Below are 26358 nucleotides of genomic sequence, written 5' to 3'. Positions count from 1 at the left end.
TGCTGCTATGAATATTGGTCATAAGTTTTTGTGGATATGTGTTTTTATTTCTTTTGGTATATGCCTGGAAGTAAAATTGTTAGGTCTTAAGGTTTAACATTTTGATTAATTGCCAAACTATTATTTGAAATGACGATACAATTTTACATGCCCACTAGCAATGTATGAGATTCCAATTTTTCCACATCCTCACCAAGACTTGTTATCTCTTTTCTTATTGTAAAAAACACAAAATCACATAACATAAAGTTTACCATCTTAACCCCGGTTTTTTTTTTTTTTAAAGACAGAGTCTCACTCTATTGCCCAGGCTGGAGAGCAGTCATGTGACTGGCTCACAGCAACCTCTGCCTCCTGGTTCAAGCAATTCTCCTGCCTCATCCTCCCAAGTAGCTGGGATTACAGGCATGCGCCACCAGGCCTGGCTAATTTTGTATTTTTAGTAGAGATGGGGTTTCACTATGTTGGCCAGGCTGGTCTTGAACTCCTGGCCTCAGGTGATCCACCCGCCTCTGCCTCCCAAAGTACTGGGATTACAGGTGCGAGCCACTGCATCCAGCCTCATCTTAACTATTTTAAAGTATAAAGTTCAGTAGTGTTATGTGTATTCACATTGTTGTAAAACAGATCTTCAGAACTTTTCATCTTGCAAAACAAACTCTATACCGTTAAAAAACAACTCTCCCTTTTTTCTGGCCCCCACCCTCTAGTAACCACCATTCTGCTTTCTGTTTCTATGTTTCACTACTTTAAATACCTTATATAGGTGGAATCATACAGTATTGCATTTTTGTGACTTGCTTATTTCACTTAGCATAATGTCCTTAAGGTTCATTCATGTTGTAGCATGTGATAGAATTTCCTTTTTTAAGACTGAATAATGGGCCATGCGCAGTGGCTCATGCCTAGTGCTTTGGGAGGCTGAGGCGGGTGGATCAGCTGAGGTCAGGAGTTCGAGACCAGCTGGTCAACACGGTGAAACCCTGTCTTTACTAAGAATGCACAAATTAGCCAGGCGTGGTGGTGGGCATCTGTAATGCCAGCTACTTGGGAGGCTGAGGCAGGAGAATCGCTTGAACCCTGGAGGCGGAGGTTGCAATGAGCCAAGATTGCCATTGCACTCTAGCCTGGGCATTAAGAGTGAAACTCCATCTCAAAAACAAAAAACAGACTGAGTAATATACTACTATAGCTATATACCACATTTTGCTTATCCATTTTTGTTTATCTTTTGGATATATGCCCAGAATTGGGATTGCTGGATCATATGGTAGTTCTGTTTTTAATTTTTTTGAGGAACCTGTTGTCCATAGCAATTGCACCATTTTACAATCCAACCAAAAGTACATAAGGACTCCAGTTTTTCCAAATGCTTACAATTTGTTATTTTCTATTTTTTTATGGATGTGTTATCTGACTTTAAAAAATTTTAGTCATCTGGCCCAGCACAGTGGCTCACATCTGTGATCCCAGCACTTTGGGAGGCCAAGGCAGATGGATCACTTGAAGCCAGGAATTCAAGACCAGTCTGGCCAACATGGTGAAACCCTGTCTCTACTAAAAATACAAAAAAATTAGCCAGGTTTGGTGGTGCATGCCTCTGTAGTTCCAGCTACTCTGGAGGCTGAGGCAGGAGAATTGCTTGAACCTGGGAGGCAGAGGTTGCAGTGAGCCGAGATTGTGCCACTGCACTCCCACCTGAGCAACGGAGTGAGACTCCGTCTTAAAAAAAAGTAAATAAAAATGTTAGTCATCCTAGTGTATATGAAGTGGTGTTTTGATTTGCATTTCCCTGATAGCTAATGATGTTGAACATTTTTTCATGTTCTTGCTTATTGGCCATTTGTGTATCTTGGAGAAATGTCTATTCATATCCTTTGCTCCCTTTTTTAAAAAAAATTTATTTTAAGTTCAAGGGTATAAGTGTAGTTACATAGGTAACTGTAACTTGTTATTTAGGTAAACTTGTATCATAGGGGTTTGTTATACAGATTATTTCATCACCCAGGTATTAAGCCTAGTACCCATTAGCTTTGCTTATTTTTTAATTGACTTATTTATCTTTTTATTATTGAGTTGTAAATGTTCTTTATATATTCTGGTTACAAATCTTTTATCAGATATATGATTTGCAAATGTTTTCTCTAGTTCTGTGAGTTATCTTTTCATTTTCTCAGTGATAACATTTGGAGAATTTTAATTTTGAAACACTAGTATATATATATATATTTTTTTGAGACGGAGTCTCGCTCTGTCGCCCAGGCTTGAGTGCAGTGGCCGGATCTCAGCTCACTGCAAGCTCCGCCTCCCAGGTTTACGCCATTCTCCTGCCTCAGCCTCCCGAGTAGCTGGGACCACAGGCGCCCGCCACCTCGCCTGGCTAGTTTTTTGTATTTTTTAGTAGAGACGGGGTTTCACCGTGTTAGCCAGGATGGTCTCGATCTCTCGACCTCGTGATCCGCCCGTCTCGGCCTCCCAAAGTGCTAGGATTACAGGCTTGAGCCACTGCGCCCAGCCGGAACACTAGTATATTTTCTAATTGCTTTGTGTTCTAATGAGAACTAGATCAGAGATGATGGATTGGTTTACCCTGATTTACTTGTATTTAAAAAGTTTATGTTTAAAATGTGCTTCGAAGAGAAATAATAGCACTAAAATATTCATCTAATTCCTTATAGGCATTTAGGAGTAAATACTTTAAAAGATGCATTTTTAATAATAATCTGTTAGTGTTAAGAGAAATGGTAACAGGAAAAGCCAATAATTTATTACTCTTTGTTTGTCATGTCATCTTGGTTACTAATTTGTATTGGTTGGCTTCTTTCCTCTCTGCAGGGAAAAGTAATAGAACCTCTGAAAGATTTTCATAAAGATGAAGTGAGAATTTTGGGCAGAGAACTTGGACTTCCAGAAGAGTTAGTTTCCAGGCATCCATTTCCAGGTAAAAATTAGAATTGAATTTTGTTTGATTCATCTTTTTTTTTTTTTTTTTTGAGATGGAGTCTCACTCTGTCACCCAGGATGGAGTGCAGTGGCGCGATCTCGGCTCACTGCAAGCTCCGCCTCCCGGGTTCACGCCATTCTCCTGCCTCAGCCTCCCAAGTAGCTGGAACTACAGGTGCCCACCACCACGCCTGGCTAATTTTTTTTTGTATTTTAGTAGAGACGGGGTTTCACCGTGTTAGCCAGGATGGTCTCGATCTCCTGACTTCGTGATCTGCCCACCTCGGCCTCCCAAAGTGCTGGGATTACAGGCGTGAGCCACTGTGCCCAGCCTGATTCATCTTTAGACCTTCACGTTGAAGAAAAATCAATTCAGACAATTCTGAAATAATTTGTCATCTCAGGGAAATTGTAACATGAGAGAAAGGAAAGGATGGTTAGGGAATAATTGAAATCTTTTGAGTATCTACTGTATTTACTTCATTTTATTAAATACTCATTTTCCATTGTCTTTGCATTTCAGTGTTACATTATCCTTGGGATTCTGGCATCTGATGTTGCCATCAGATGAGAAAACCAAGACATAAAGATATTTTAATAACGTTGCCACACAGTCCTAGTAGTAGAGCTAGGATTTGTTATATTCTTTGTACCATACCATAGTCCTTTCCATGGAAGATGTGAGGGTTTAAACTTAGCTCTTTAAAATCCTTGTCCTATGTCTGACTTGTTTGAATGGATGAACCACTTCTTCTTGGCACAATGTAACTAATTCCTGAACAAATAATACTCCATTTGCTGTCATATAGAAAAAAATTAGAGGTGATACTTGTTTAAAGTTAGGACTGCAAGTCTTACCCTGTTTTTGTTACTATTTCTTGAGAGGTTGGGCAAGTCTGTACCTCAGGTTCTAGCTCACTGTAATAGTGAGTAGGGGATGATTTGGGAGAATGACCTCATTGAATTGAAAAACAGAATACAGAATAATAGCCAACATTTCTTGGGTACTCTGTATGTGCTAGGCACTCTGCTAAATACTTTTTATTGTCTTATTTAATCTTCACAATGGAAACTAGTATTATCCTGTTTTACAGATGAAGAAACTTAGGGAAAGCAACTGATTTGCCAAAAGTTATGCAGATTGAAAGGAGTGGAGCCAGAATTATATCCCCAATAATTTTTAGCTCTGAGTTTATACTCTTAATGATCATATTGGCTCCATAAACAGCTTTACAAATGTGTAACCTATGTGGTGATTAGCACTTGTTCTCAAATCTAGTAATCAGATTGAGATCTTTAGTCCCTAACCTGCATGCTGGCAAAGAATGGTCTGTGGACTGGCATGTGGCTCATGCCTGTACCCCTGAGTCTACTAAAAATACAAAAGTTAGCCAGGTGTGGTGGCAGGCACCTGTAATTCCAGCTACTCGGGAGACTAAGGCAGGAGAATCGCTTGAACCCAGGAGGCGGAGGTTGCTGTTAGCCGAGATTATACCACGGCACTCCAACCTGGGCAACAGAGATGACTCCATCTTGGAAAAAGAAAAAGAATGATCTGTGAATGTAATGGAGGGAAGCCAAGTGTTCTATGTCCTTGGTCATTATTTCATCTAGACTCACTTGATGTTTTAAAAATCTATTTTGTATGTTGAGTTTTCTGTTATGTAAGATTTCATTGGCAGAAATTGTTTTGCTGCTTTAAAACCTATCTTAAATATGCTGTTTATTCTAAAGGTAAAGAATGGACTAGGAAATTAATGGACATAGCTGAGGTTTTGCCTACAACTAGGCATCTCAAGTGATGCCTCTTCTGTTATAGTAAAGCAGCAGAATCCAGTTTTTCATACGTCAACGCACATCTTGTGTTTTTACGAACTTTTGAGTATTTGGTAAAATGGAGGTCGGGTGCAGTGACTCATGCCTGTAATTCCAGCACTTCAGGAAGCCTAGGTGGGCGGATCACTTGAGGTCAGGAGTTCCAGACCAGCCTGGCCAACGCAGTGAAACCCAATCTCTACTAAAAATACAAGAAATTAGCTGGGCATGGTGGTGCATGCCTGTACTAGGTACTACTGGTGGCTGCTAGGGGAGGGTAAGGCAGGAGAATCTCTTGAACCTGGGAGGTGGAAGTTGCAGTGAGCCGAGATCGTGCCACTGCCCTTCAGCCTGGGTAATAGAATGAGAATCTGTCAAAATAAAATAAAATAGAAATACCAGTTCACATTTTTTGGTATTAAAAACTCACATTATTTATTTGATTATGTATATATTTTAACAGTATAATACCATTCCTAAAATCATATTGATAGTTGAAGCTGGATGATGAGTAAGGTGGTTAATTATACTGTCCTCTTTATGTATATGTTGGAAAATTCCCTTATTAAAAACTTTGAATAGATTGGCACATATGTTATAAACTAAAAATATTAACTGGATAATTTTGTGATACTTAATACATGGACTGTAAAAATAGGATAGGCCAAGTGCAGTCAGTGGCTCACGCCTATAATTCCAGCATTTCCAGAAGCTGAGCTTCTGGAGTTCAAGACCAGTCTGAACAGCATAGTGAAACCCCTGTCTTTACTGAAAAAATTAGCCAGGCATGGCTGTGTGTGCTTGTAATCCCAGCTATTTAGGAGGCTGAGGTGGGAGGACTGCTTGAGCTCAGGAATTTGACGCTGCAGTGAGCAATAATTGCACCACTGCACTCCAGCCTTGGTGACAGAGCAAGACTCTTATCTCTTAAAAAGAGAGAGAGGAATGATAGGGAGAGAATTAAACGTGTTGTCTTATTTGAGCCTCACAATGGAAACTATGATAGTATTATCCTGTGTTATAGATGAAGAAACTTAGGGACAGAGACTAACATGCTGAAAAGTTAAGCAGACTAAAATGTGTGCATAACTTAAATGTTGCAGCATTCTAAATGTTACATTTTTAGAATGTTGAAGTATTCTAAAAAATGCTGAGTTGAATGGGAAACTAATAGCTACATTTGGATACTTATGATGGCAGATAGATTTTAATTTTGGAAAGGTTTTATATTTTGAAAATAGTTGCATTTTTATATTAGATTTTTATATTGGAAATATAACATTAATGTTAAATACTATTGTTACTCTTACCTTTAGGTCCTGGCCTGGCAATCAGAGTTATATGTGCTGAAGAACCTTATATTTGTAAGGACTTTCCTGAAACCAACAATATTTTGAAAATAGTAGCTGATTTTTCTGCAAGTGTTAAAAAGGTGATATTTGATACAGCTAATCATTATAAGAAATTGAATGGATTCTTATTATATACCAGCATTTATAATGAATTTTTTAGGGTTTTATTATTTGAATATTTGGAGTAATGTAACCTTTGAAATGACTGTGGAGAAAGTATTCCATGGATATTCTTATATACACATTTTTCCTTCCAGCGAAACAAGACTGGATATCCTGAGTCTCTAAAAATGTCAGATAAAGTATTTTAAAGCACTCTTTTATGTGTATTGCAAGAAAGTAAGGGAAATCCTTTGAGTCAGGAATTTATTGGGAGCATCATTGCAAGAAACTAAAGCTGTCTGCTCCTCTGAGGACAGCTTCTAATCCTGTGTGGTCTAGGATTTGGGTTTTAACAATTTCATTCGTGTACAGGTGTCTGAGTATGAGACTGGGTCCAAGAAGGGCCAGAGATTGGATCAGATATCTTCACACTATGCAACACTTTAGCTCCAAATTGAAGATGAATGGAAAAGTTCCCCAGTCTACTTTATTCTACAGATGTGGGGTTTTAATTTATGTAATGTGCGTGGTCTGAAAATTGCAATGTAAGAATTTTAAAGTGGATCTCAGTTGATAGTGCTTATGGGAGTTAGGCAAGGAGCAATGCAGATTCTCTTTAGAATATCTTCACCTAGGTCCCAAAGGATTCTCATAGATAGAATTCCAACACATATGAGGTTATAATAAAAAATATAAATCACATATAGAAGTATGGCACCATGAATGAGAAGGGAAAAAACTGTCAGAACAAGACCCTCAGGACTTTACTGGAATTAACAAGCAATATGTAAAGTAAATAGAAATAAGCTATTGATAATAAGAATAATGTATAAGAGACTACTAAAAATAACTGGGCCGATTTGAAAATAAGTCCTGGGAATGAAAATAATAACTGAAAAACAGCTTAAAGACAGAATTAATGAGCTAAAGGAAAGTTGTTTAGAGATTATCCAGAAATTAGTACAAATCATCATAAAGAAAATTTAGGTACAGAAGGTTAAGATAGAAGGATAAGGCAAGTGCTAACATATGTCCGGAAGGAAATAATAGACAAAAATGTATTAATTCCTCCACACTGGTAAAAGACATGATGGCTCAGATTCAGGAAACGTAACACATCTCAAGCAGAATAAAGGGAAATAATTTGACATCTAGTAAGCATATCTTAGAGAAATTAAAGACTGCCAAAGACAGAGCAGCTGCAGAGAACAGATCAATTACCTACCCAGGAAATTATACTGAAACAGTAAAGGTAAGACTTCAAAATGCTAAGAGAAAATAATTAACTGTAGTGAACAGCTGAACTGTCTTTTAAAAACAAGAGCAAAATAAAGTTATTTTGAGATTAAATAGAATTTACTACTAATAGTCCCTTGCTTTTGAAGTATACTATTCTTGATATATAGTCCTAGAATTTAATTGGTCTGAGATGGGACCTGAGCATCCCAAGTAATTTGTGCAGTTAGGGTTGAGAACCTTTTTTTTTTTTTTTGAGATGGAGTTTTGCTCTTGTTGCCCAGACTGGGGTGCAATAGCACGATCTCGGCTCGCTGCAACCTCCATCTCCCAGGTTCAAGCCATTCTCCTGCCTCAGCCTCCCGAGTAGCTGGGATTAGAGTCATGTGCCATCACGCCCGGCTACTTTTGTATTTTCAGTAGAGGTGGGGTTTCTCCATGTTGGTCAGGCTGGTCTCGAACTCCCGACCTCAGGTGATCCACCCGCCTCGGCCTCCCAAAGTGCTGGGATTACAGGCGTGAGCCACTGCGCCCAGCTGAGAACCATTGTTTTAAAGAACTGACTTGAGGAGAAGCAGCAGGATACCAGGAGAAAGTCGTGAGTACAAGAAGGAATGCTAAGCAAAGAAAATGGTAAATGAGTAAAACTGAAACAAACATGGACTGTATAAAATGATAAAAATAATTATAAAATTGAGAGTAGAGGTAAAAATGATACCTACTTGTTCTTGTTCATTAGAAAATTTGTAACAATGTTTAGCGGAAGTAGCATGTAAGCCACAAAGGGACTGATTTGAGCTAAGGAATTCAAAGATGCCTGTATTATTTGCCAGAAGGACAGAAGATTGATTATCTTTTAAATATCCTTGTTAACACTTAAGGGCAACTACTGCAAGAATAGAAATAGAGGATTTAACTTCAAAATTGGTAAAGAGGAAATAAATGAGCTGGGAGAAATCACCAGTTCAAAAGACAACAAAAAGGAGTAAGAGTAAAAAGTGGGATAATAGATAATTATAGAATAAGATTGTAGAATGAAATTCAACTATATTGATAACTCATTAAAAGGACTAATATCCCTAGTTAAGACATAGACTATCAAACTAGATTGAAAACTAAAATCTGTTTAGTATAGAATAGTAGATATGAAAAGTTCACAACAGGCATTACTAATACCTAGGGATAGGAGGAGTGAAAATTAAAGAATGGAAAAACATATACCAGGTAAATAAAGAAATGGCTAGAGCTATATTAATTTCAAACAAAACTGACTTTATGGCGAAAAGCATTAGAGATAATATTTGACTCAGATAAGGTGCATCACTTACTGGTGACAGGGTACTAAAGCCTGAATGTATGTACACATAATCTGCATTTCTTATCCTAAGACTTCTTTGTAGTCCTAGCCCTCAGCTGTGAATTTCTGGCATAGTGCATAGCACACACAACTCAAGGAGATACCAAATACAGTCCACTGCTAAAAACCAGTAAAATACATAAGATAGTAGTAGATAATAAAAGAGTGAATACCTTATTTCTTAAAACTGAAAAAATGCCTCTTTGGTTTTTCTCAGCCACATACCCTATTACAGAGAGTCAAAGCCTGCACAACAGAAGAGGATCAGGAGAAGCTGATGCAAATTACCAGTCTGCATTCACTGAATGCCTTCTTGCTGCCAATTAAAACTGTAGGTGTGCAGGTGAGTTGTGTGAATTCATTCGCCAGTGATACACTTTTTTTTTTTTTTCTTGAGATGGAGTCTCACTCTGTTGCCCAGGCTGGAGTGCAGTGGCATGATCTCAGCTCATTGCAACCTCCACCTCCTGGGTTCGAGCACTCTTTCTACTAATATTAAAATAAGGATTACTTAGAAAAATGAAATACGTAAGTATATATACCAAGTTTAGAGAAATAAGAAGGTAATTTTTTATAGAATGTGTAGGGAGTGAATAGTTACAGGAACTAAATAGTCAGGTTGAGATTTTGTAGTTTTGGAACATCTGTGAACTCTAACCAAAGGCAACCCTTTCCTACAGGGTTGGCATGCTTATTTCTGCCATGTAGGGCAGGGATCAAGAGGTCATTTATCCTTCTAGATGTGAAATACACTGTGGTTTTAGAAGTCTTTAACTGCAGGAAGGCCTCCAGATGAATTAAGTTACACCATTTAGGTGTTGTTCTCAGCTTGTGTATTCCCTATACTAGGGAACATGTTCTGCTGATGTTTTTTGTGTTTATTCTGCCTTTCTAGTTGTAAAAGAACATGAGAATAATATAGTTCTCAATTATAAAATGCTGCTTGCAAAATGACTAATAACGTAATTTCAGACAAAACTTACTTTATGGCAAAAAGCATTAGAGATAATATTTGACTCAGATAAGGTGCATCACTTGCTGGTGACAGGGTACTAAAGCCTGAATGTATGTAAATATAATCTGCATTTCTTATCCTAAGACTTCTTCATAGTCCTAGCCCTCAGCTGTGAATTTCTGGCATAGTGCATAGCACACACAACTCAAGGAGATACCAAATACAATCCCCTGCTAAAAACCAGTAAAATACATAAGATAGTATGTTACTTTCTCCTCTTTTTCTGGAGACAGGGTCTTGCCCTGTCACCCAGGCTGGAGTGCAGTGATGTGATCATGGTGTACTATAGCCCTGAATTCCTGGGCTCAAGCGACCCTCCTATCTCACCTTCCCAAGTAGCTGGGACTACAGGCATGCACCATCATGCCTGGCTAATTTTTAAATTTTTTTGTGGAGATAGGGTCTCACTGCGTTGCTCAGTCTGGCTTTGAAATTCTGGCCTCAAGTGATCCTTCACTTTGGCCTCCCAAAGTGTTAGGATTGGAAGCGTGAGCCACTGTGCCCGGCCTTCTTTATATGATCCTTAAATGAGTTTTTGGGGAACAAAAGTGTGGGAGGGTAGGGAAGAGGAAGGTTATTTTATTTCGAGTGTGTGGTTAAATGGAAACTAGAAGAGGTATCAGTAGTTCAACTCAAAAATGGTATAAGTGCCAGTTATTGGGTTAATGTGTTTATAATGTCCTCTTACAGTAAAATTATGTGTAGAAAGAAGTTCTACTGTTTTAGAGATTATTCATCTAAAACCTAATAAGCATTTTTTCTAAATATATGAATCTGTCAGTTTAAATTCCTTTTTGCTCTGAATACATGCAGTTCTGCTTGTAAATAAAACAAGATAAAAATTGGTTGTTGCCGGGTACAGTGGCTCATGCCTGTAATCCCAGCACTTTGGGAGACCGAGGTGAGCGGATCACCTGAGGTCGGGAGTTTGAGACCAGCCTAACCAACATGGAGAAACCCCATCTCTACTAAAAATACAAAATAAGCCGGGTGTGGTGGCGCATGCCTGTAATCCCAGCTGCTCGGGAGGCTGAGGCAGGAGAATTGCTTGAACCCGGGAGGCGGAAGTTGCAGTGGGCCAAGATTGCGCCATTGCACTCCAGCCTGGGCAACAACAGCAAAACTGCGTCTTAAAAAAGAAAAAATTGATTGTTATTTTTAAAGTAAACTAAAATATTTTATTTCATGAAAGTGATAGAGCCAGCTATTTGGGTTAAGGAACTCTTGCCTTCTTTTTAAAGGCAAAATGTTGTAAGCTGCTTATGTTGTTTAAAATCACTATTGAAATAACCTTACTTGGAGTTATTGATGTTTTCTTTCAGTGGTTTATGGATTATCTTATTCACATACAAATTTATTTTGAAATTTGCAATGACACTTACAGGCAGTATTACCCTAATATATAAAAATAGAATTGTGGACAGGTTATTTAATTCTTAAAAGTGTCTCAGTTTTAAGTAGATTTGTTACAGAGAACTTCCACGTCTGTATGCTAACTCATGCTACACAGGGAGTTGAGTTGAAATAGTTCCCTATTCTTCTTTTTAGAGAAATGTTACAAAAAATAGATATTTGAGGTAATTTGATGAATAGGTGATTTCTTTTTTGAAAATGAAACTTATTCAGGCTCTACTACTTTTCCCACCAAAATAAAATTTTCTTTTGTTATTGGATAACTGACTTTAGTCTCTTACCCTTTGAAGCTTAGACCCTTGCAAGCCCAGATAAAAATGATGGTTCATGGTTAGTATAAGAACGCATTTTATTTTCTAAATACCAAAGTAAACCATATTTGTAAAAAATCAAAAATACATTAAAAAAATTCTTTGTATTTCTACTCTCCAGTTAAGTTTTGTATGTGTCTTTCTAGAAACACTTTAAAAAGAAAATAGGGGATTTGGGGTACACATTGTCAACTTTTTTCTTTTAACTGAGCATCATGAACTTACCTTTCTGTGCCTTTCCAAGTAGATTGTTCTTAATTGTTCCCTCATATTCTATGCATACCATCATTTATTTAACTATTCTTCTAACCAGTGGGCATTTAAACTGTTCTCAGTTTTTTATTATATAGGCATCCCATCAGTTATCCATGTATTTATGTAGGATCATTTTCTGTGTTAAATGTGCATTTTACACTTTTTTTTTTTTTTTGAGATGGAGTCTTGCTCTGTTGCCCAGGCTGGAGCCCAGTGGCATGATCTCAGCTCACTGCAGCCTCTGCCTCCCAGGTTCAAGCGATTCTCCTGTCTAAGCCTCCTGAGTAGCTGGGGTTACAGGCACACATTGCCATGCCTGGATAATTTTTTGTATTTTAGTAGAGACAGGGTTTCACCATGTTGCCTAGGCTGGTCTCGAACTCCTGAGCTCAGGCAATCCACCCGCTTTGGCCTCCCAAAGTGCTAGGATTACAGGCATGAGCCACCGCACCCGGCCCATTTTACACTTTTATAGATGCTATCACATTAGCGTTCACATATGTTGAATTTTCACGTTCTTGGTACCTGCCACTCTGGTACTTCTCTAATCTGTTACTTTTTAAAATGCTTTTCATAAAAAAAGCAGGCCGGGCACGGTGGCTCAAGCCTGTAATCCCAGCACTTTGGGAGGCCGAGACGGGCGGATCACGAGGTCAGGAGATCGAGACCATCCTGGCTAACATGGTGAAACCCCGTCTCTACTAAAAATACAAAAAAAAAAAAAAAAACTAGCCGGGCGACGTGGCGGGCGCCTGTAGTCCCAGCTACTCGGGAGGCTGAGGCAGGAGAATGGCGTGAACCCGGGAGGCGGAGCTTGCAGTGAGCCGAGATCCGGCCACTGCACTCCAGCCTGGGCGGCAGAGTGAGACTCCGTCTCAAAAAAAAATAAAAAATAAAAAAAATAAAAAAAGCAAATTACTTGGATTAAACAGGACACAGGAAAAGAGAATAAATTATAATCAGTTTTATTTTTATTTATTTTAAAATTAGCTTTTAAGCTGATGCTTAAACACATTGATAAGTAAATGTTTATGAATTGTTTTTGTCTCCCACTTAAGAATTCTTTATCCACTCAGAACACATGGGCAGATGTTGTTTGCCAAATGACAATTTTTCATAATTTTATTTATTTGTTTTTGAAATGGGGTCTTACTCTGTTGCTCAGGCTAGAGTACAGTGGTATGATCACTGCTCACAATAGCCTCGACCTCCTTGGGCTCAGGTGATCCTCCCACCTCAGCTTCCTGAGTAGCGGGAACTACAGGTACATGCCACTACACTGCCCAGCTAATTTTTGTGTATTTTGTAGAGACAGGGTGTTGCCATGTTGTCTAGGCTGATCTCAAACTTCTGGGCTCCACTGAATTATAGGTGTGAGCTTCTGTACCTGGCCTTGTCTGCCAAATTATCCACAGTTAGCAGGTAATGGGAATGTTGAATAAATTCTTTTTTTTTTTTTGAGACAGAGTTTTGCTCTGTCACCCAGGCTGAAGTGACATGATCTCTCAACTCACTGCAACCTCTGCCTCCCAGGATCAAGCGATTATCCTGCCTCAGCCTCCCAAGTAGCTGGGACTACAGGTTCATGCCACCATGCCCAGCTAATTTTTATATTTTTAGTAGAGACGGGGTTTCATCATGTTGGCCAGGCTGGTCTTGAATTCCTAACCTCAGGTGATCTGCCCACCTCGGCCTCCCAAAGTGCTGGGATTACAGGCATGAGCCACTGTGCTCAGCCTAAATTCTTGATATTACCATGATACCTTATGTATGTCTTAACTGATTCAGGTAGGATTTAATATGGGATTTTAATTTGGAATTTATTCATACCATTAAAGAACCATTAGTATATACTTTCATTCAGATTTCAAAAAAACTATTAATAGTATCACCATGCACAAGGTATTTTTCAATGCATCTTTTCTTTTTTAAAAAAAAACAGCGTTGTCAAGTTAAACCGAGTTTAAGTTTAAAGTCAAGTTGACTTGACTTTAAAAATTATTTGACTGTTAAAAATTATTGATTATCTTTTTATTTTCAGGGTGACTGTCGTTCCTACAGTTACGTGTGTGGAATCTCCAGTAAAGATGAACCTGACTGGGAATCACTTATTTTTCTGGCTAGGCTTATACCTCGCATGTGTCACAACGTTAACAGGTGTGTTTCACAGGAGCTAGGGTGGGGGCATGTAATGGAAGGATGTGCTTCTTAAGGGCTTTCCATTAATGAAAGACCAAAAGGCTCAAATGTAGATATAGGTAGGTCATGTAGATAAGAGTAAATGGCTGTGTTTGCAATTCAAATATGCACATAGGTCGCAGTTAAGTAGATATGTAATATTATCTTGTGTTTTGACTCTATCACAGTGTAATCATCTGTTAAAATTATTTAAAGGAGAAAGATTTTTTATTTTAGTGTAAAATATTAAAGGCAGCTGTAAAACATATCTTCTAAATTAGTGGCTTATATTAGCTATTGGTTTTATGGTGACATGTTTTATTCCAGAAGGATTGAAAAAAAGTATGTCCAGGTTACAGAATTACAAATAAAGGAACACACACACACACCCAACCACCCCTACAAAACAACCAACCACCCGCCCCGCAAACAGAAATGGAGACTTGGTTAATTTAGTAGTAACCCCAAGGAAAAAAATCGAAGAAATGGGCATGTGCCAGATAGCATTAAAATAGTTACATTTAAATATATGATTTACGGCCGGGCGCGGTGGCTCAAGCCTGTAATCCCAGCACTTTGGGAGGCCGAGACGGGCGGATCACGAGGTCAGGAGATCGAGACCATCCTGGCTAACACTGTGAAACCCCGTCTCTACTAAAAATATAAAAAACTAGCCGGGCGAGGTGGCGGGCGCCTGTAGTCCCAGCTACTCGGGAGGCTGAGGCAGGAGAATGGTGTGAACCCGGGAGGCGGAGCTTGCAGTGAGCCGAGATTGCGCCACTGCACTCCAGTCTGGGCGACAGAGCGAGACTCCGCCTCAAAAAAAAAAAAAATATATATATATGATTTACATTTTAGATTAATTTTCCTTTAATTTGCATACTAATTTCTTACATTGGATATATCAACAGCTGATTTATAATCTATTTCTAATACTCAATTTCATCATATCACATAGAGTTTAAAAATTCACTTATTTTGTACTAGATTGCTAATTAAATATTCTTATTTCACAGTTATTCTCTCTCTTCAGTTTTCTTCATGGGTGTTAGGCAGTTAACAACCAAAAAGAATTACTTGAGATTTCATTTTGCTCAAATTGCTGCAGAAATCAGAAGCTTACCTTTTAATGTTAACCTAGCAGAGTCTGTATAGTTAGAGATAAGGAGTTACAGGGAGGCCGTATTTTTACTGATGGGTACATGCTCATTCAAAAGCTTACTCAAATGAACTGAAGACCCCCAAATACAGAAGCATCTTTCATGTGCTGAAAAATAGAATTATTAATATCTTCAATAATGGGGACCAGGCATAGTGGATCACTTGAGCTTAGGAGTTTGAAAACAGCCTGGACAACATGGTGAAACTCCATCTCTACAAAAAATACAAAAATTAGCCAGGCATGGTGGTGTGTGCCTGTAGTCCCAGCTACTTGGGAGTCTGAGGTGGGAGGATCGCGTGAGCCTGGGAGGTTGCCTTGAGCCAAAATCGTGCCACTACAATCCAGCCTGGGCAACAGAGTGAAACTCTTTCTCAAAAACAAAATGAAACAAACAAAAAAACTTCAATAATGATAAATTTTGAATTGCCTATTTTGAGTGGACATAATTGTCTTGGTTAGAACAGTGGCTCATAATTTGCCTTCTGTAGAATGCTATATAAACTTTATATATCACAGAGAGAATTTCCCTAAATTGAACTGCACGCTTTTACTGTATAATTAGTGTATTTCTTCATTCACAGCATTCTTACAGTTTTATCTCCTTTTCTTTTTCTTTTGCCGAAGGGCACACATCCTTGTTTAAACTTTATGTTTATATTCTAGTTTCTCTCTCTTTTCCCTATTTGTCTCTTCTTCCTTCCTCCCTTCTCAAAAAAGAAAAAAATAAAAAGCCTAACAATCAGCAAACAAAAAACTAGATTTTCCCAGCAAGCTCTTAAAAGAATCTTGGTGAACTTGGCCGGGCATGGTGGCTCACGCATGCCTGTGATCTCAGCACTTTGGGAGGCTGAGGCGGGAGGATCATGAGGTCAGGAATCGAGACTATCCTGGCTAACACAGTGAAACCCCGTCTCTACTAAAAATAAAAAAAAATTAGCTGGGCATGGTGGCGGGCACCTGTAGTCCCAGCTACTTGGGAGTCTGAGGCAGGAGAATGGCGTGAACTCAGGAGGCAGAGCTTGCAGTGAGCCGCGATCGCACTACTGCACTCCAGCCTGGGTGACAGAGCGAGACTCTGTCTCAAACAAAAAGAGAATCTTGGTGAACTTTAGATTTCTTTGCCGGGGTCTTTTTGGGGAATTGGAGTTTTAAAATATTCTTCCATGTTTGCCAGTCTTTTTCCTAATTTGGATGAGGGAATCTTTGTACAGGGAGGGACTGTTCCAGTTTTACTGTCATATGTAGTGTGGGTAAATACCTGTCCCAGTACACTCTAGTGATTTTGTATGTAAGAAATGAGAAGGTGAAAAAAGCAGATTCATGGCATTCTCTTAACTTTCTCCTCTAAAGATCTTTTATGAGCTTTAGGAACTATATTGTTTAGAAAAAGTGTAACTTACTGTCTATGCTTGGGATAAAAACCTTGCTTCTGTTGTAGTATGTTTGGAAGGAGACAATAAAGTAGTTGGTGGTGTCAGTGGTTTTGTGCTAATATGGTTTTCTTTTGTGTATTTTACCTAAGTACATATTAAGAAAAAAAGAAAAAACATTAAACTTTACCATGATAGTTGCCAGGGAGATTTATTTTCTTTGCTAAAAACATGACTGATGAAAAGTGACAATTGTCTACTGGCTGGAGTAGGGAGAACTAGCTAAATGGCACTCATATCTCTACCGTGATTCCCTCTTGTTTTCTGGGTGAAGATTGTGAGCCAGATCCCTTCAAACCAATGGCCAGCTACACTTCAAGTTGTTAAAATTGTCTGATTCTGATTTCCTCAAGTTATGTTCCAAACTGTACTCTCATTGACTCTCATTAACATGAAGATATTTGTGGTGTATCTTCATGTCTTTCAAACAGACATTTATATAAAACAGTAATGAATTGGTTTTTTTGGAAGGAAGTAGTAGGATACTAAGTCCTATTTCAATGGCCCTTTTAATGAAGTGCAAATGAGAATCTCTCTAGGATCATTGTTTCTCAAGTAGAGAAAAAAAGATGATTTTACTAATTTTGGGAAATTCACTGTAGTTTCCTCTTGGAGATTTCCAGTGCATCATAGCATAGTTTCTGAAGTCTTATCATAAAGACACCTATTTTTAAATTTTAACTATATGTATTTGTTTCCTAGGACTACCCATAACAAATTACCACAAACTGGGAGGCTTAAAACAGCAGACATTTATTCTCTCACAGTTTAGGAGGCCAGAAGTCTGAATTCAGTGTTGGCAAGGTCATATTCTCTCTGAAGACTCTAGTGGAGGATCCTTCCTCGCTTCTTCCTACTGTTGGATGGTTGCTGACAATGCTTGGCTTGTGGCAGCATAATCCAGTCAGTCTTTGTGTTCACATGACCCTCATTCCCCTATGTGTGTCTGTGTATCCAAATTTTCCGGTACTTGAAAGGATACCAGTCATTGTATTAGAGCCTATCCTAATCCAGTATTAACTTCATTTTAACTTGATTACATTTGCAGAGACCCTTTTTCTCCCCAGAGATTCTGGGTGGACATGAAGTTTTGGGGATACTCTTTGACCCAATACGTTAAGTGAAAAGAGAGTCGTAATAATCACTTATATCTGTGCACATTCTGAGATACAGAATGTTCCAGAGAACACACTTTGAGGAAAGCACATAGAACACAGACCTTCCTATAATCTTACATGTTGTCCTATCCATTTGGGGAGTTGAAGTGGGCAGGAGAAGGGCCTAAAACTAAGTGGGAAATGGAAAGAATGTTACTGTTCTAAGTGCCTTGCTTCTCATACTGAAATGTAATTTCTACATTTAAAATGTAATTGCTCTATTATTTTTACGTCTTTGTTTCCAGAGTTGTTTATATATTTGGCCCACCAGTTAAAGAACCTCCTACAGATGTTACTCCCACTTTCTTGACAACAGGGGTGCTCAGTACTTTACGCCAAGCAGATTTTGAGGCCCATAACATTCTCAGGGAGTCTGGTAAGTTGCTCCTGTTTTTGATCACTACCCTCTGAAACTAGTTTTTGGAAGCTTGACATTAAGAGTAGGAGGATTTAGCTTTTGCTTTTTAGATGCTTTTGTTTTTATTATTTATTATTTAAATCTTTGAATGTTCTATGATGTTGCTTCTTTTTTTTTTTTTTTTTTTTTTGAGACAGAGTCTGTCTTGCTCTGTCACCTAGGCTGAAGTGCAGTGGCACAATCTTGGTTCACTTCAGCCTCTGCCTCCTGTTACAAGTGATTCTCCTGCCTCAGTCTCCTGAGTAGCTGGGATTACAGGCACCTGCTACCACACCTGGCTATTTTTTTGTAGTTTTAGTAGAGATGGGGGTTTTGCCGTTTTGGCCAGGCTGATCTCAAACTCCTGACCTCAGGTGATCAGGTCAGGAGTCAGGTCAGGCCAGCCTTGGCCTCCCAGAGTGTTGGGATTACAGGTGAGAGCCACTGCACCTAGCCTGTAATGTTGCTTCTAAATAAAATATATTCACCTTTGTGGCAATTTGTGGGTATGCACAGAGCAGCAGAAAATTTGAATTTCCAGACTTAGATGTTCCCAGCTGAGTTTGAACAAGGTGACACTATGCCTTCTTGTTTCAGCTCTCATAATGTGAACAAGTCTTTTTCATGGTCTCCTTGATGAAATATCTTTTGCATTTTTATGCTTTTTGTTGGTGATTTTGCTGTTTAAAATGGATCTCAAGTATAGTGTTGAAGTGCTGTCTGGGTTCCTAAGCACAGGAATGCTGTGATGTACCTTACAGAGAAAATCTGTGTGTTAGATAAACTTCATTCAGGCATGAGTTAAAGAGCTGTTGATTTTGAGTTCAGTGTTAATGAATCTATAATAAATATTAAATACAGTGTCTTAAATCAGAAACACACATAAAACAAGGTTATATATTAATCAGTTGATGAAAATATTGCAACCAGAGGCTTGCAGGGACCTAACCCTCCATATCCCCTAGGAGAAATGGTTCAGTATTCACTAATTCATTGTTTGCAGTGTAGAATATAACTATACTGCTAATTATAATACAGAATAATGAGAATGGACTCTTTCTCTCTATAGCACATCAGTGAAACATCACTGATGTGATCAAATTCTGTTTTTTGCATTTATGGTTGAGTCCAATTAAAATGCTTTGCGAGTAGCTGGAATCAACGCATGATGACAGTCTTAACTATGCTGTGTGTGTATATGTGATTTCAGATATTGTCTGGAAGGATTTAATTGAACTGAGAGTGCTTTTCTATGGTGCGGTGATTGGTTCTACATGTACCTTTCTCTAGGGTATGCTGGGAAAATTAGCCAGATGCCAGTGATTTTGACACCATTACATTTTGATCGGGACCCACTTCAAAAGCAGCCTTCATGCCAGAGATCTGTGGTTATTCGGACCTTTATTACTAGTGACTTCATGACTGGTATACCTGCAACACCTGGCAATGAGATCCCTGTAGAGGTAATTTATATATTTTTTTCTAATGCATGTTCTCAGTACCTGTTACTTTTTATAATACAGTGAATGGAATAGGCTATGCCAGTGCTGTATTTCTGATGTTGGTTTTCTGTTCATAAGATAGGCCTTTTTTTTTTTTTTTTTTAAATTTTCACATATTTGATTAATACACTGGGGCAGAAAAAGGCCTTAAGTTATAAATGCTCTCCAAATGTCTGATTACTATATAAACAGTAATCAATTATAATAATTTTATCTAATCCTGCCAGTTTCTACTTTACAAATAGTATTTCTCAAATAAAGAAGAAAACTCTAGGAGTGAAGAAGAGTTTGTTAGAAATAAGGATGCAATTTGATAGCTTTAGGGCCAGACACCCAAGAATTGCCTAAATGTTCTCCCTACTACCAATTCCAACTCAATTTTTGATCCTTCTTTGTTTTCACCAGAACATTCCAAAGGAGCTACTTGCATAATAGCAAATGAAAATCAAAGTGAGACTCTATCAGTTGGGCCACTGCCTCCAGTGCACTAACACGAGGCTATGGTTGTAGCTAGGTAGATGGGTTGGGGAATGTGGCTTTGTTAGTTTTCTCTTAGACTCAAATTTGCCAAATTTGACAAGTGAGCAGGCTATCCTCTCCTCCTGTATACTTGATAATGATTATTACAGTGTACTCTGTGCCACCTTAGAGTTGTATGTTTAAGCTGCAGATAATTTGCAGAGCATTGGCTGAAACACATAAAGTCACATGGCTGGATGCCACAGCAATGTCAAATCACTGTATGTTCTTAAGCATTTGTTGTGGCTCAGTCACAAACACAAATTGCAGACTAGCACCTGTTTGTGGATCACACTTTGAGTAGTACTGAGTTTAAGTCACTAATATTTTAAACCTTAGTAACTTAAACCTATCCCTGCAGAGGGGAATAGGTTCATTCTATAAGATTAATCGGAAACCATCCCATATACGTGGAAGACAATAGTGAAAATAGTCAACTTTTAATTTTAAATTAGAAATGTAAGCCCTCTAGGACTGCTGGACATGCAGTGGATGCTGACTTTTCTCTGTAATTTTTTTTAATAGGTGGTATTAAAGATGGTCACTGAGATTAAGAAGATTCCTGGTATTTCTCGAATTATGTATGACTTAACATCAAAGCCCCCAGGAACTACTGAGTGGGAGTAATAAACTTCTTGTTCTATTAAAGTACCGTGTGCAGTTTAAATTGATTAGAAATCATTCCCATTATTGACATGCAGTACTGTGAAAAGAGTTACTGGAGCAGCTACATCACATCTGAGTTCTCCACAGCAAAAATCTACGGCTTAAAAGCTGAGTTGGGGATAACCAAAAGGGACTGAAGAGTTTGTACGGGTAAATAATCAAGGCACCATTGCCTACTCTCAGACAGATTGATACTGCTTTTGCCTTTGCCTCACTTATTCTTTATGTATAAATTCACTGTTGCTATTGATGTCTCTGTGAAGATGTATGAAGGTGGGTGAGTTTGGGGGTAGTTATGGGCTTCTGTCTCTTTGCCAGTTTCTAAGAACTGTTAGAAACACCCATTATTTACCAGTGTTACGTACTATGTATATATACTTTTTGGAGAATCAGTTTTCTTATAAGTAATCTTATTTCTCCAAAGGGTGAAAAAGAGATGAACATATCAGATAAAGGTATAGGTGGGCTATTCCAGCCACTTTTGAAGGACACTGAGGGTATAAAATGTAAGCTACCATAAAATGGAAAAGCACCAGGAATTTGTTGATGTACTTTTGAATTTTATTTCACAGCCTTGGGAGGAAGATACTGTAAGTGGTCTCAGATGTCTATGAATGATCTTAAAATGTTTTCAAACCATGTTTCACATAGATGCCATGTTATTCAATGTCAGCTTGTTCATTAGTAAGGAGCTTTATCCTCCTAGCCTTATATTACCAGCCCCCCACAGCCTTGCATAGAATATTTCTGTTATCTCCCTAGAAGAAACTGGCTCAGTGACATTTCTGGTGTAGTGCAAATAGAGGTCAAGAGGAGCATTTTCATCTCTTCTTTTGCCGGTCCGAGAAACAGCTCTGAGATCCCAGAAGCCATGATGCATACCTACAGCTTACAAATGGGAGAGCAAAAATGTTTATATCTTCTAGTAAACAGTTGTAAAATGAGCTCTTAGATCTAATCTATAGACATATTATTCGTTGCTCAGACATCTGTGAACAGTCTTGATCCATGCAAGATGTTTGCCAAACTTTGTAATCCTTTCTACTAGCTATAAGAGAGAATTTAAGAACTGGTGCAGGACTTGTTGCCATCGCCACCAGTTTCTAACAGATCTTTTATAACATTCACATAAGTACTGTAGACAGTAGTAGACTTAAACTCTCCGTTTCTCTCAGTATTTTAGCTAAGAATGTTACCATATTTTTCTCTTACCAATTCCATCTCAGGTTGCTGCTGCTTTTCTAGTTTAAAAGGTCAGATCTATTAATCAGGTATGAAATTTTATTTGGGATTCAGTGTTAGATAAACAACAAAATGATGCATGGCAAGAAGTCGTCTTTTTATTCTGCCTGGTCCAGAGAACAAGAAAACCGCTGCTGGACCAGCAAGGGAAGAGTTTCTGTCTGTCTTAACAGAAATCTGTCCCCAAGACAAAGGGGTACTTGACTCCTACAAAACTTAAAGGGTATATTCTCTATCCTGATGAGGAGGTACTCATTATGACCTTCTGGAAAGAGGCTATGTTAGTGATCTGGTTTAGATTTAGAGTCATGTTATTTGAGAGCTAGAATAGACAGCCTATAAAATGCTTACCAACATGTGTCAGTACACTTTATGTTTATATGAAAAAAAAAATTCTAGCCACAGTGTCTTACTATTTTGTGTTGAAGCAAACAATAGGAATTTTGGGAAAATAGTAAGAATGTGTGTTCCCTAAGTATGTTATATGGAACACTGCTCCACTGAGAAGGTCCATGTAAAAAGGATTAGGTGGTCATGTAAGTTTGGGGAGAATAAGCTCAGTTGTCCTTTCTTGGAGATTCATGGTATACAATATTCAAAGCTCTGAGAAATTCTGAAGTTAAAAACAATTGCTAAATTCTGCTTAGTGTTTTCCTGATACTTGTTTTTTGAACACCTTTTATATAATCCCTCCTAATATATACTTAGTATATACTTAATACGATATTGGAAAAATTGTTTCTCCAAAACACATCTTGGCATGACATAGTTTCTTAAAAATCTAAATTTTCTGGAACTCAGAAATTTCCTAATATTTAGCACACTGTCTTCTTTTGCACAGCACTTTTTGCTTTGTGCCATATAGCATTACTCTGTACCTTCACAGTATTTCATCTGAGACACTGAGGAAAGTTAAAGGTTGTACTTCCATTTTACAGTTAAGAAAATAAACTCATCTTAGGCATGGTTCCCTAATGAATTTCAGAATTAAATTTCAGGTTTCCTTAGTCTAGATTGTCCTTTCCTTACGTGTATTCTGACACCTAAAATTAAGTAAACTTATGAGATGCTTATTTTTGACTAAGACTAGAATGGTGGCTACCTGGCTAATAACATTCATCATTGGTTATGCTGGGCATATCATGACTTTATTCCCATTGCTTACCATCTACCTGGGACACATCTCTCTTTAATTAAATATATTCTTTTTCTTTGTACCTTTTAGGTAGACAGAAGAATGCAGATCATTGAAAGCATTATTTATTCCTAAGACAGGCAGGCACAGATCATTTTTAAGAACCAAATACCCAGTCCTGCCTTAAAGGCCCCATCTATGATCATTAGCTCTGTTAGAAATAACAGCCTGGCATAATTCCTAAATACAGGTCTGTAGATGTATCCAGGAGATAGGGTTACACTGTTTTCCAACCTTTTTTTAATCCCTTAATCTTGAGGTAAACTGCATACATTTAGTCAAACAAGCATCATAAAAGTTTGTGTCCTCACTGTTTGGGCTTAACCTCCTGATAGCCTGTTTTACTGAATAACTTGACCCTAACCTGTAGAGATAAGAGCATTCAAATTAGGAAGGCAGGACTATCCGTCTTTAGTGCTTTGCTCTGCCATTAAACAACACTGTGAACTTGGTCAAGTCATTTTTGTTGTTTATCTGTGACATGAGGTAACTATATTAAATTTTCAACATCAAATCCAGCCATAAATTTGTATTTTATAAACAAGAAAAAGCAAAGCAGGAGACAGAATGGAGAAGCTGGATAGTGTTTTTTTTTTTTTTTAAGTTCTTTTATTGTCAGATATGACACAAAGGGAAACATCAAAATGCACTGTAAAGTTAAATCCTAGTTACCTTTTTTTTGAAGCTGTTGGCAAGGTTTGACCACTTGAGGAATCTTCTGCTGTGAGATGACACTTGAAAAACACCCATCAAAGTTTCCTGGTAGGAATCTCTCTTTACTGCGTGTTTTTTTTTGAAAAGCTGACAGAGAATATGCTTTGACTTTGACACTAATGAAGTCACCCATCATCAATTATATACAGCTAATTGTTGGGAGCTAGAGCTAGAATCCAAGCTTTCTGATTCTCTGCATGGAAGAGGTAATGCTCTAGGGCCCTTCAGGGCAAATCTTAAAAAGGAAGTTCTTAGTGTGTAATTGACCATCAGGGATAAATGGGCTTCGAAAGTGTTAATTGTCTCTTTACTTAAGTGAGTTTCTAGAGATAGGCCTGTCTTTCAGAAATTCTCTGACATCCTCTTGCCCAATGTTAAAACCACTTTTCCACACTACTCCCCTCCAGAAATCTCACTCATATGTGGCGAGGGCACGCCTTAGCTATCACCTCAATGGATGCTGCTTTCATTGACCCAAATCCAGAATGTAATGGGGAACTGAATACAAGTTGGATGTCTCCACCCTTGGAAAGCACATCTTTTGTTCTTACTGAAGTAATTTACCACCACCAGATGATGGAGGGATCACGATATCTTTTTAATCACTGAAGGACTTTGACAGCAGTAATGGTGGCATTGTTGACTCTTAAATTTCTGAACGTTTCACTTAATGGCAAGTGAAGAGATGTGGAATCCCCCAAAGAGTGTCAAGATGCTAACTTCCAACCCTATTTTTATGTACTGAAGAGGCCTCAGTGTCTCACTGAACTCTTAACCTTTTTGTCAGTGTTCCTCAATACTTCATGCTTATTACATAACCTGGAGTTAAAAAATACAATATGTCCAATTAAATAATTGGACAGTTACTTAATCAGACACCATGGTCTGATGTCCAATTAAATAAAATTAGAATCTGGAGGTAGAACTCAAGCATTTACAGTTTTAAATCTCCCAGCCAAAATAAATTCTTACTGAGGGCCATACCTAGCCTATCTTCATCAGACTTACAGGTGAATCTTTGTCAAACCTATAGGAGAGAAATGCAGGACATAGAGACGGTCTTGCTGAAGGTCTTAGAGCTAAATTAGTTCATATCCAGGAACCAGATTCTGGAACTGATTATACCTTTATTATGTTGTATGTCAGACACTCCCAGGACCTGTTTGGTAATAATTAGGACAGCTGACATACTTGTTGCTAATTTCGAGATCTGGGCAACAACTGTGTAGGCTGTTCTTTCAACCTCGTTCTTCCTACTTCTTTACTTTTCCTTCAGAGAGGAGAAAGCCGACCCCTGTGCTGTAGCCACTGCTCCAGTTCTGACTCTAGCTAGGTCATGAAACAGACTGAGCTATTATTGCACCAACACATAAATCCTCCTGCCATTTGGGTATTATTCTTTAGAGAACTGGAGATTACCTACCTGCAACCTAAGTTTCCTGAATTAGAATCATTTGAGCAGCACCATCTTAATTAACTCATTAACATATTTGTAGCCAGGCATGGTGGCGCATGTCTGTAATCCCAGCACTTTGGGAGGCCGAGGCGGGCGGATCTCTTGAGGTCAGGAGTTTGAGACCAGTGTGGCCAACATGGTGAAACCCCATCTCTACTAAAAATGTAAAAATTAGCAGGGCCTGGTGGCACGCGCATGTAATCCCAGCTATTCGGAAGGCTGAGGTGTGAGAATCACTTAAACCCGGGAGATGGAGGTTGCAGTGAGCAGAGATTGCATCACTGCACTCCAACCTGGGTGACAAGAGTGAAACGCTGTCTCAAAACAAAAACAACATATTTGTTTACTTTTGAACCGTGTGGTGTCTTTTAACTTTGCTAAGGGCCCTTGGTTAGCAAAATTTTGAGTTTAGGAAATTTGGCTATTTCTTGGGTATATTAAGTACAACTCCAAAATCCTCTGAGTTGTCTGGGAAGCCTAAACCTTGAGCAGTATCCAAGTGGAGTACATATCTTCAAGAATACAGATTTTTAAGGTAAGTAGTTTTCTGTCTTTGCATCTCCTAAGACCATTGTTACAACCTTGATATTAAAGAAGTGAATGTAAACCTCCTTTTGAACATATTTTTTATAAAGAAATATTTTGTTAATTGAAGTAGTATTAATTGTTATGAAATCACTATGTAATTGTTAATTGTAAACTGCAATGTCTATTTTGTGTTGTAACAATGTTGCCATAAAATAGCTTTGCTAAATGTGAAATGACTTTAATCCCTTTTGTCTTCAGTATACTTCATAAAGGAGGAAATGATGATTTTCACACTTTGTCATGAAGCTTCCATGTTTATGAGAAAGTCCAAGAAATGAGAGCCAAGAGGACAGACATTATCAGAATATGGGACATAAGAAATTGCATATAGTGTCGGGTTTCTGTGTAACAAC

At 38.2% G+C, this 26358-nt stretch overlaps 1 protein-coding gene across 2 annotated transcripts in view; it reads left to right on the top strand.

The window, feature by feature from the left end:
* The window catches only part of GMPS (guanine monophosphate synthase), a 78114-nt gene extending 51936 nt beyond the window's left edge, over window positions 1-26178 (top strand). For both annotated transcript variants that reach the window (XM_033203471.1, XM_033203479.1), the window contains exons 10-16: window positions 2836-2941; window positions 6075-6190; window positions 9023-9148; window positions 13841-13956; window positions 17972-18102; window positions 19414-19586; window positions 20670-26178. In XM_033203471.1, coding sequence (XP_033059362.1) covers window positions 2836-2941; window positions 6075-6190; window positions 9023-9148; window positions 13841-13956; window positions 17972-18102; window positions 19414-19586; window positions 20670-20771 — 870 coding nt within the window. In that variant the 3' untranslated portion in view covers window positions 20772-26178. The remainder of the gene's footprint in view (window positions 1-2835; window positions 2942-6074; window positions 6191-9022; window positions 9149-13840; window positions 13957-17971; window positions 18103-19413; window positions 19587-20669) is intronic.
* Window positions 26179-26358: the final 180 nt, after the last annotated feature.

The sequence above is a fragment of the Trachypithecus francoisi genome, unplaced genomic scaffold (genome assembly GCF_009764315.1).
Source record: "Trachypithecus francoisi isolate TF-2019V2 unplaced genomic scaffold, Tfra_2.0 Lachesis_group0, whole genome shotgun sequence".
Lineage (NCBI taxonomy): Eukaryota > Metazoa > Chordata > Mammalia > Primates > Cercopithecidae > Trachypithecus > Trachypithecus francoisi.
The sequence above is the reverse complement of the archived record's forward strand: the minus strand, read 5'-3'. Positions and strand labels throughout refer to the sequence as shown.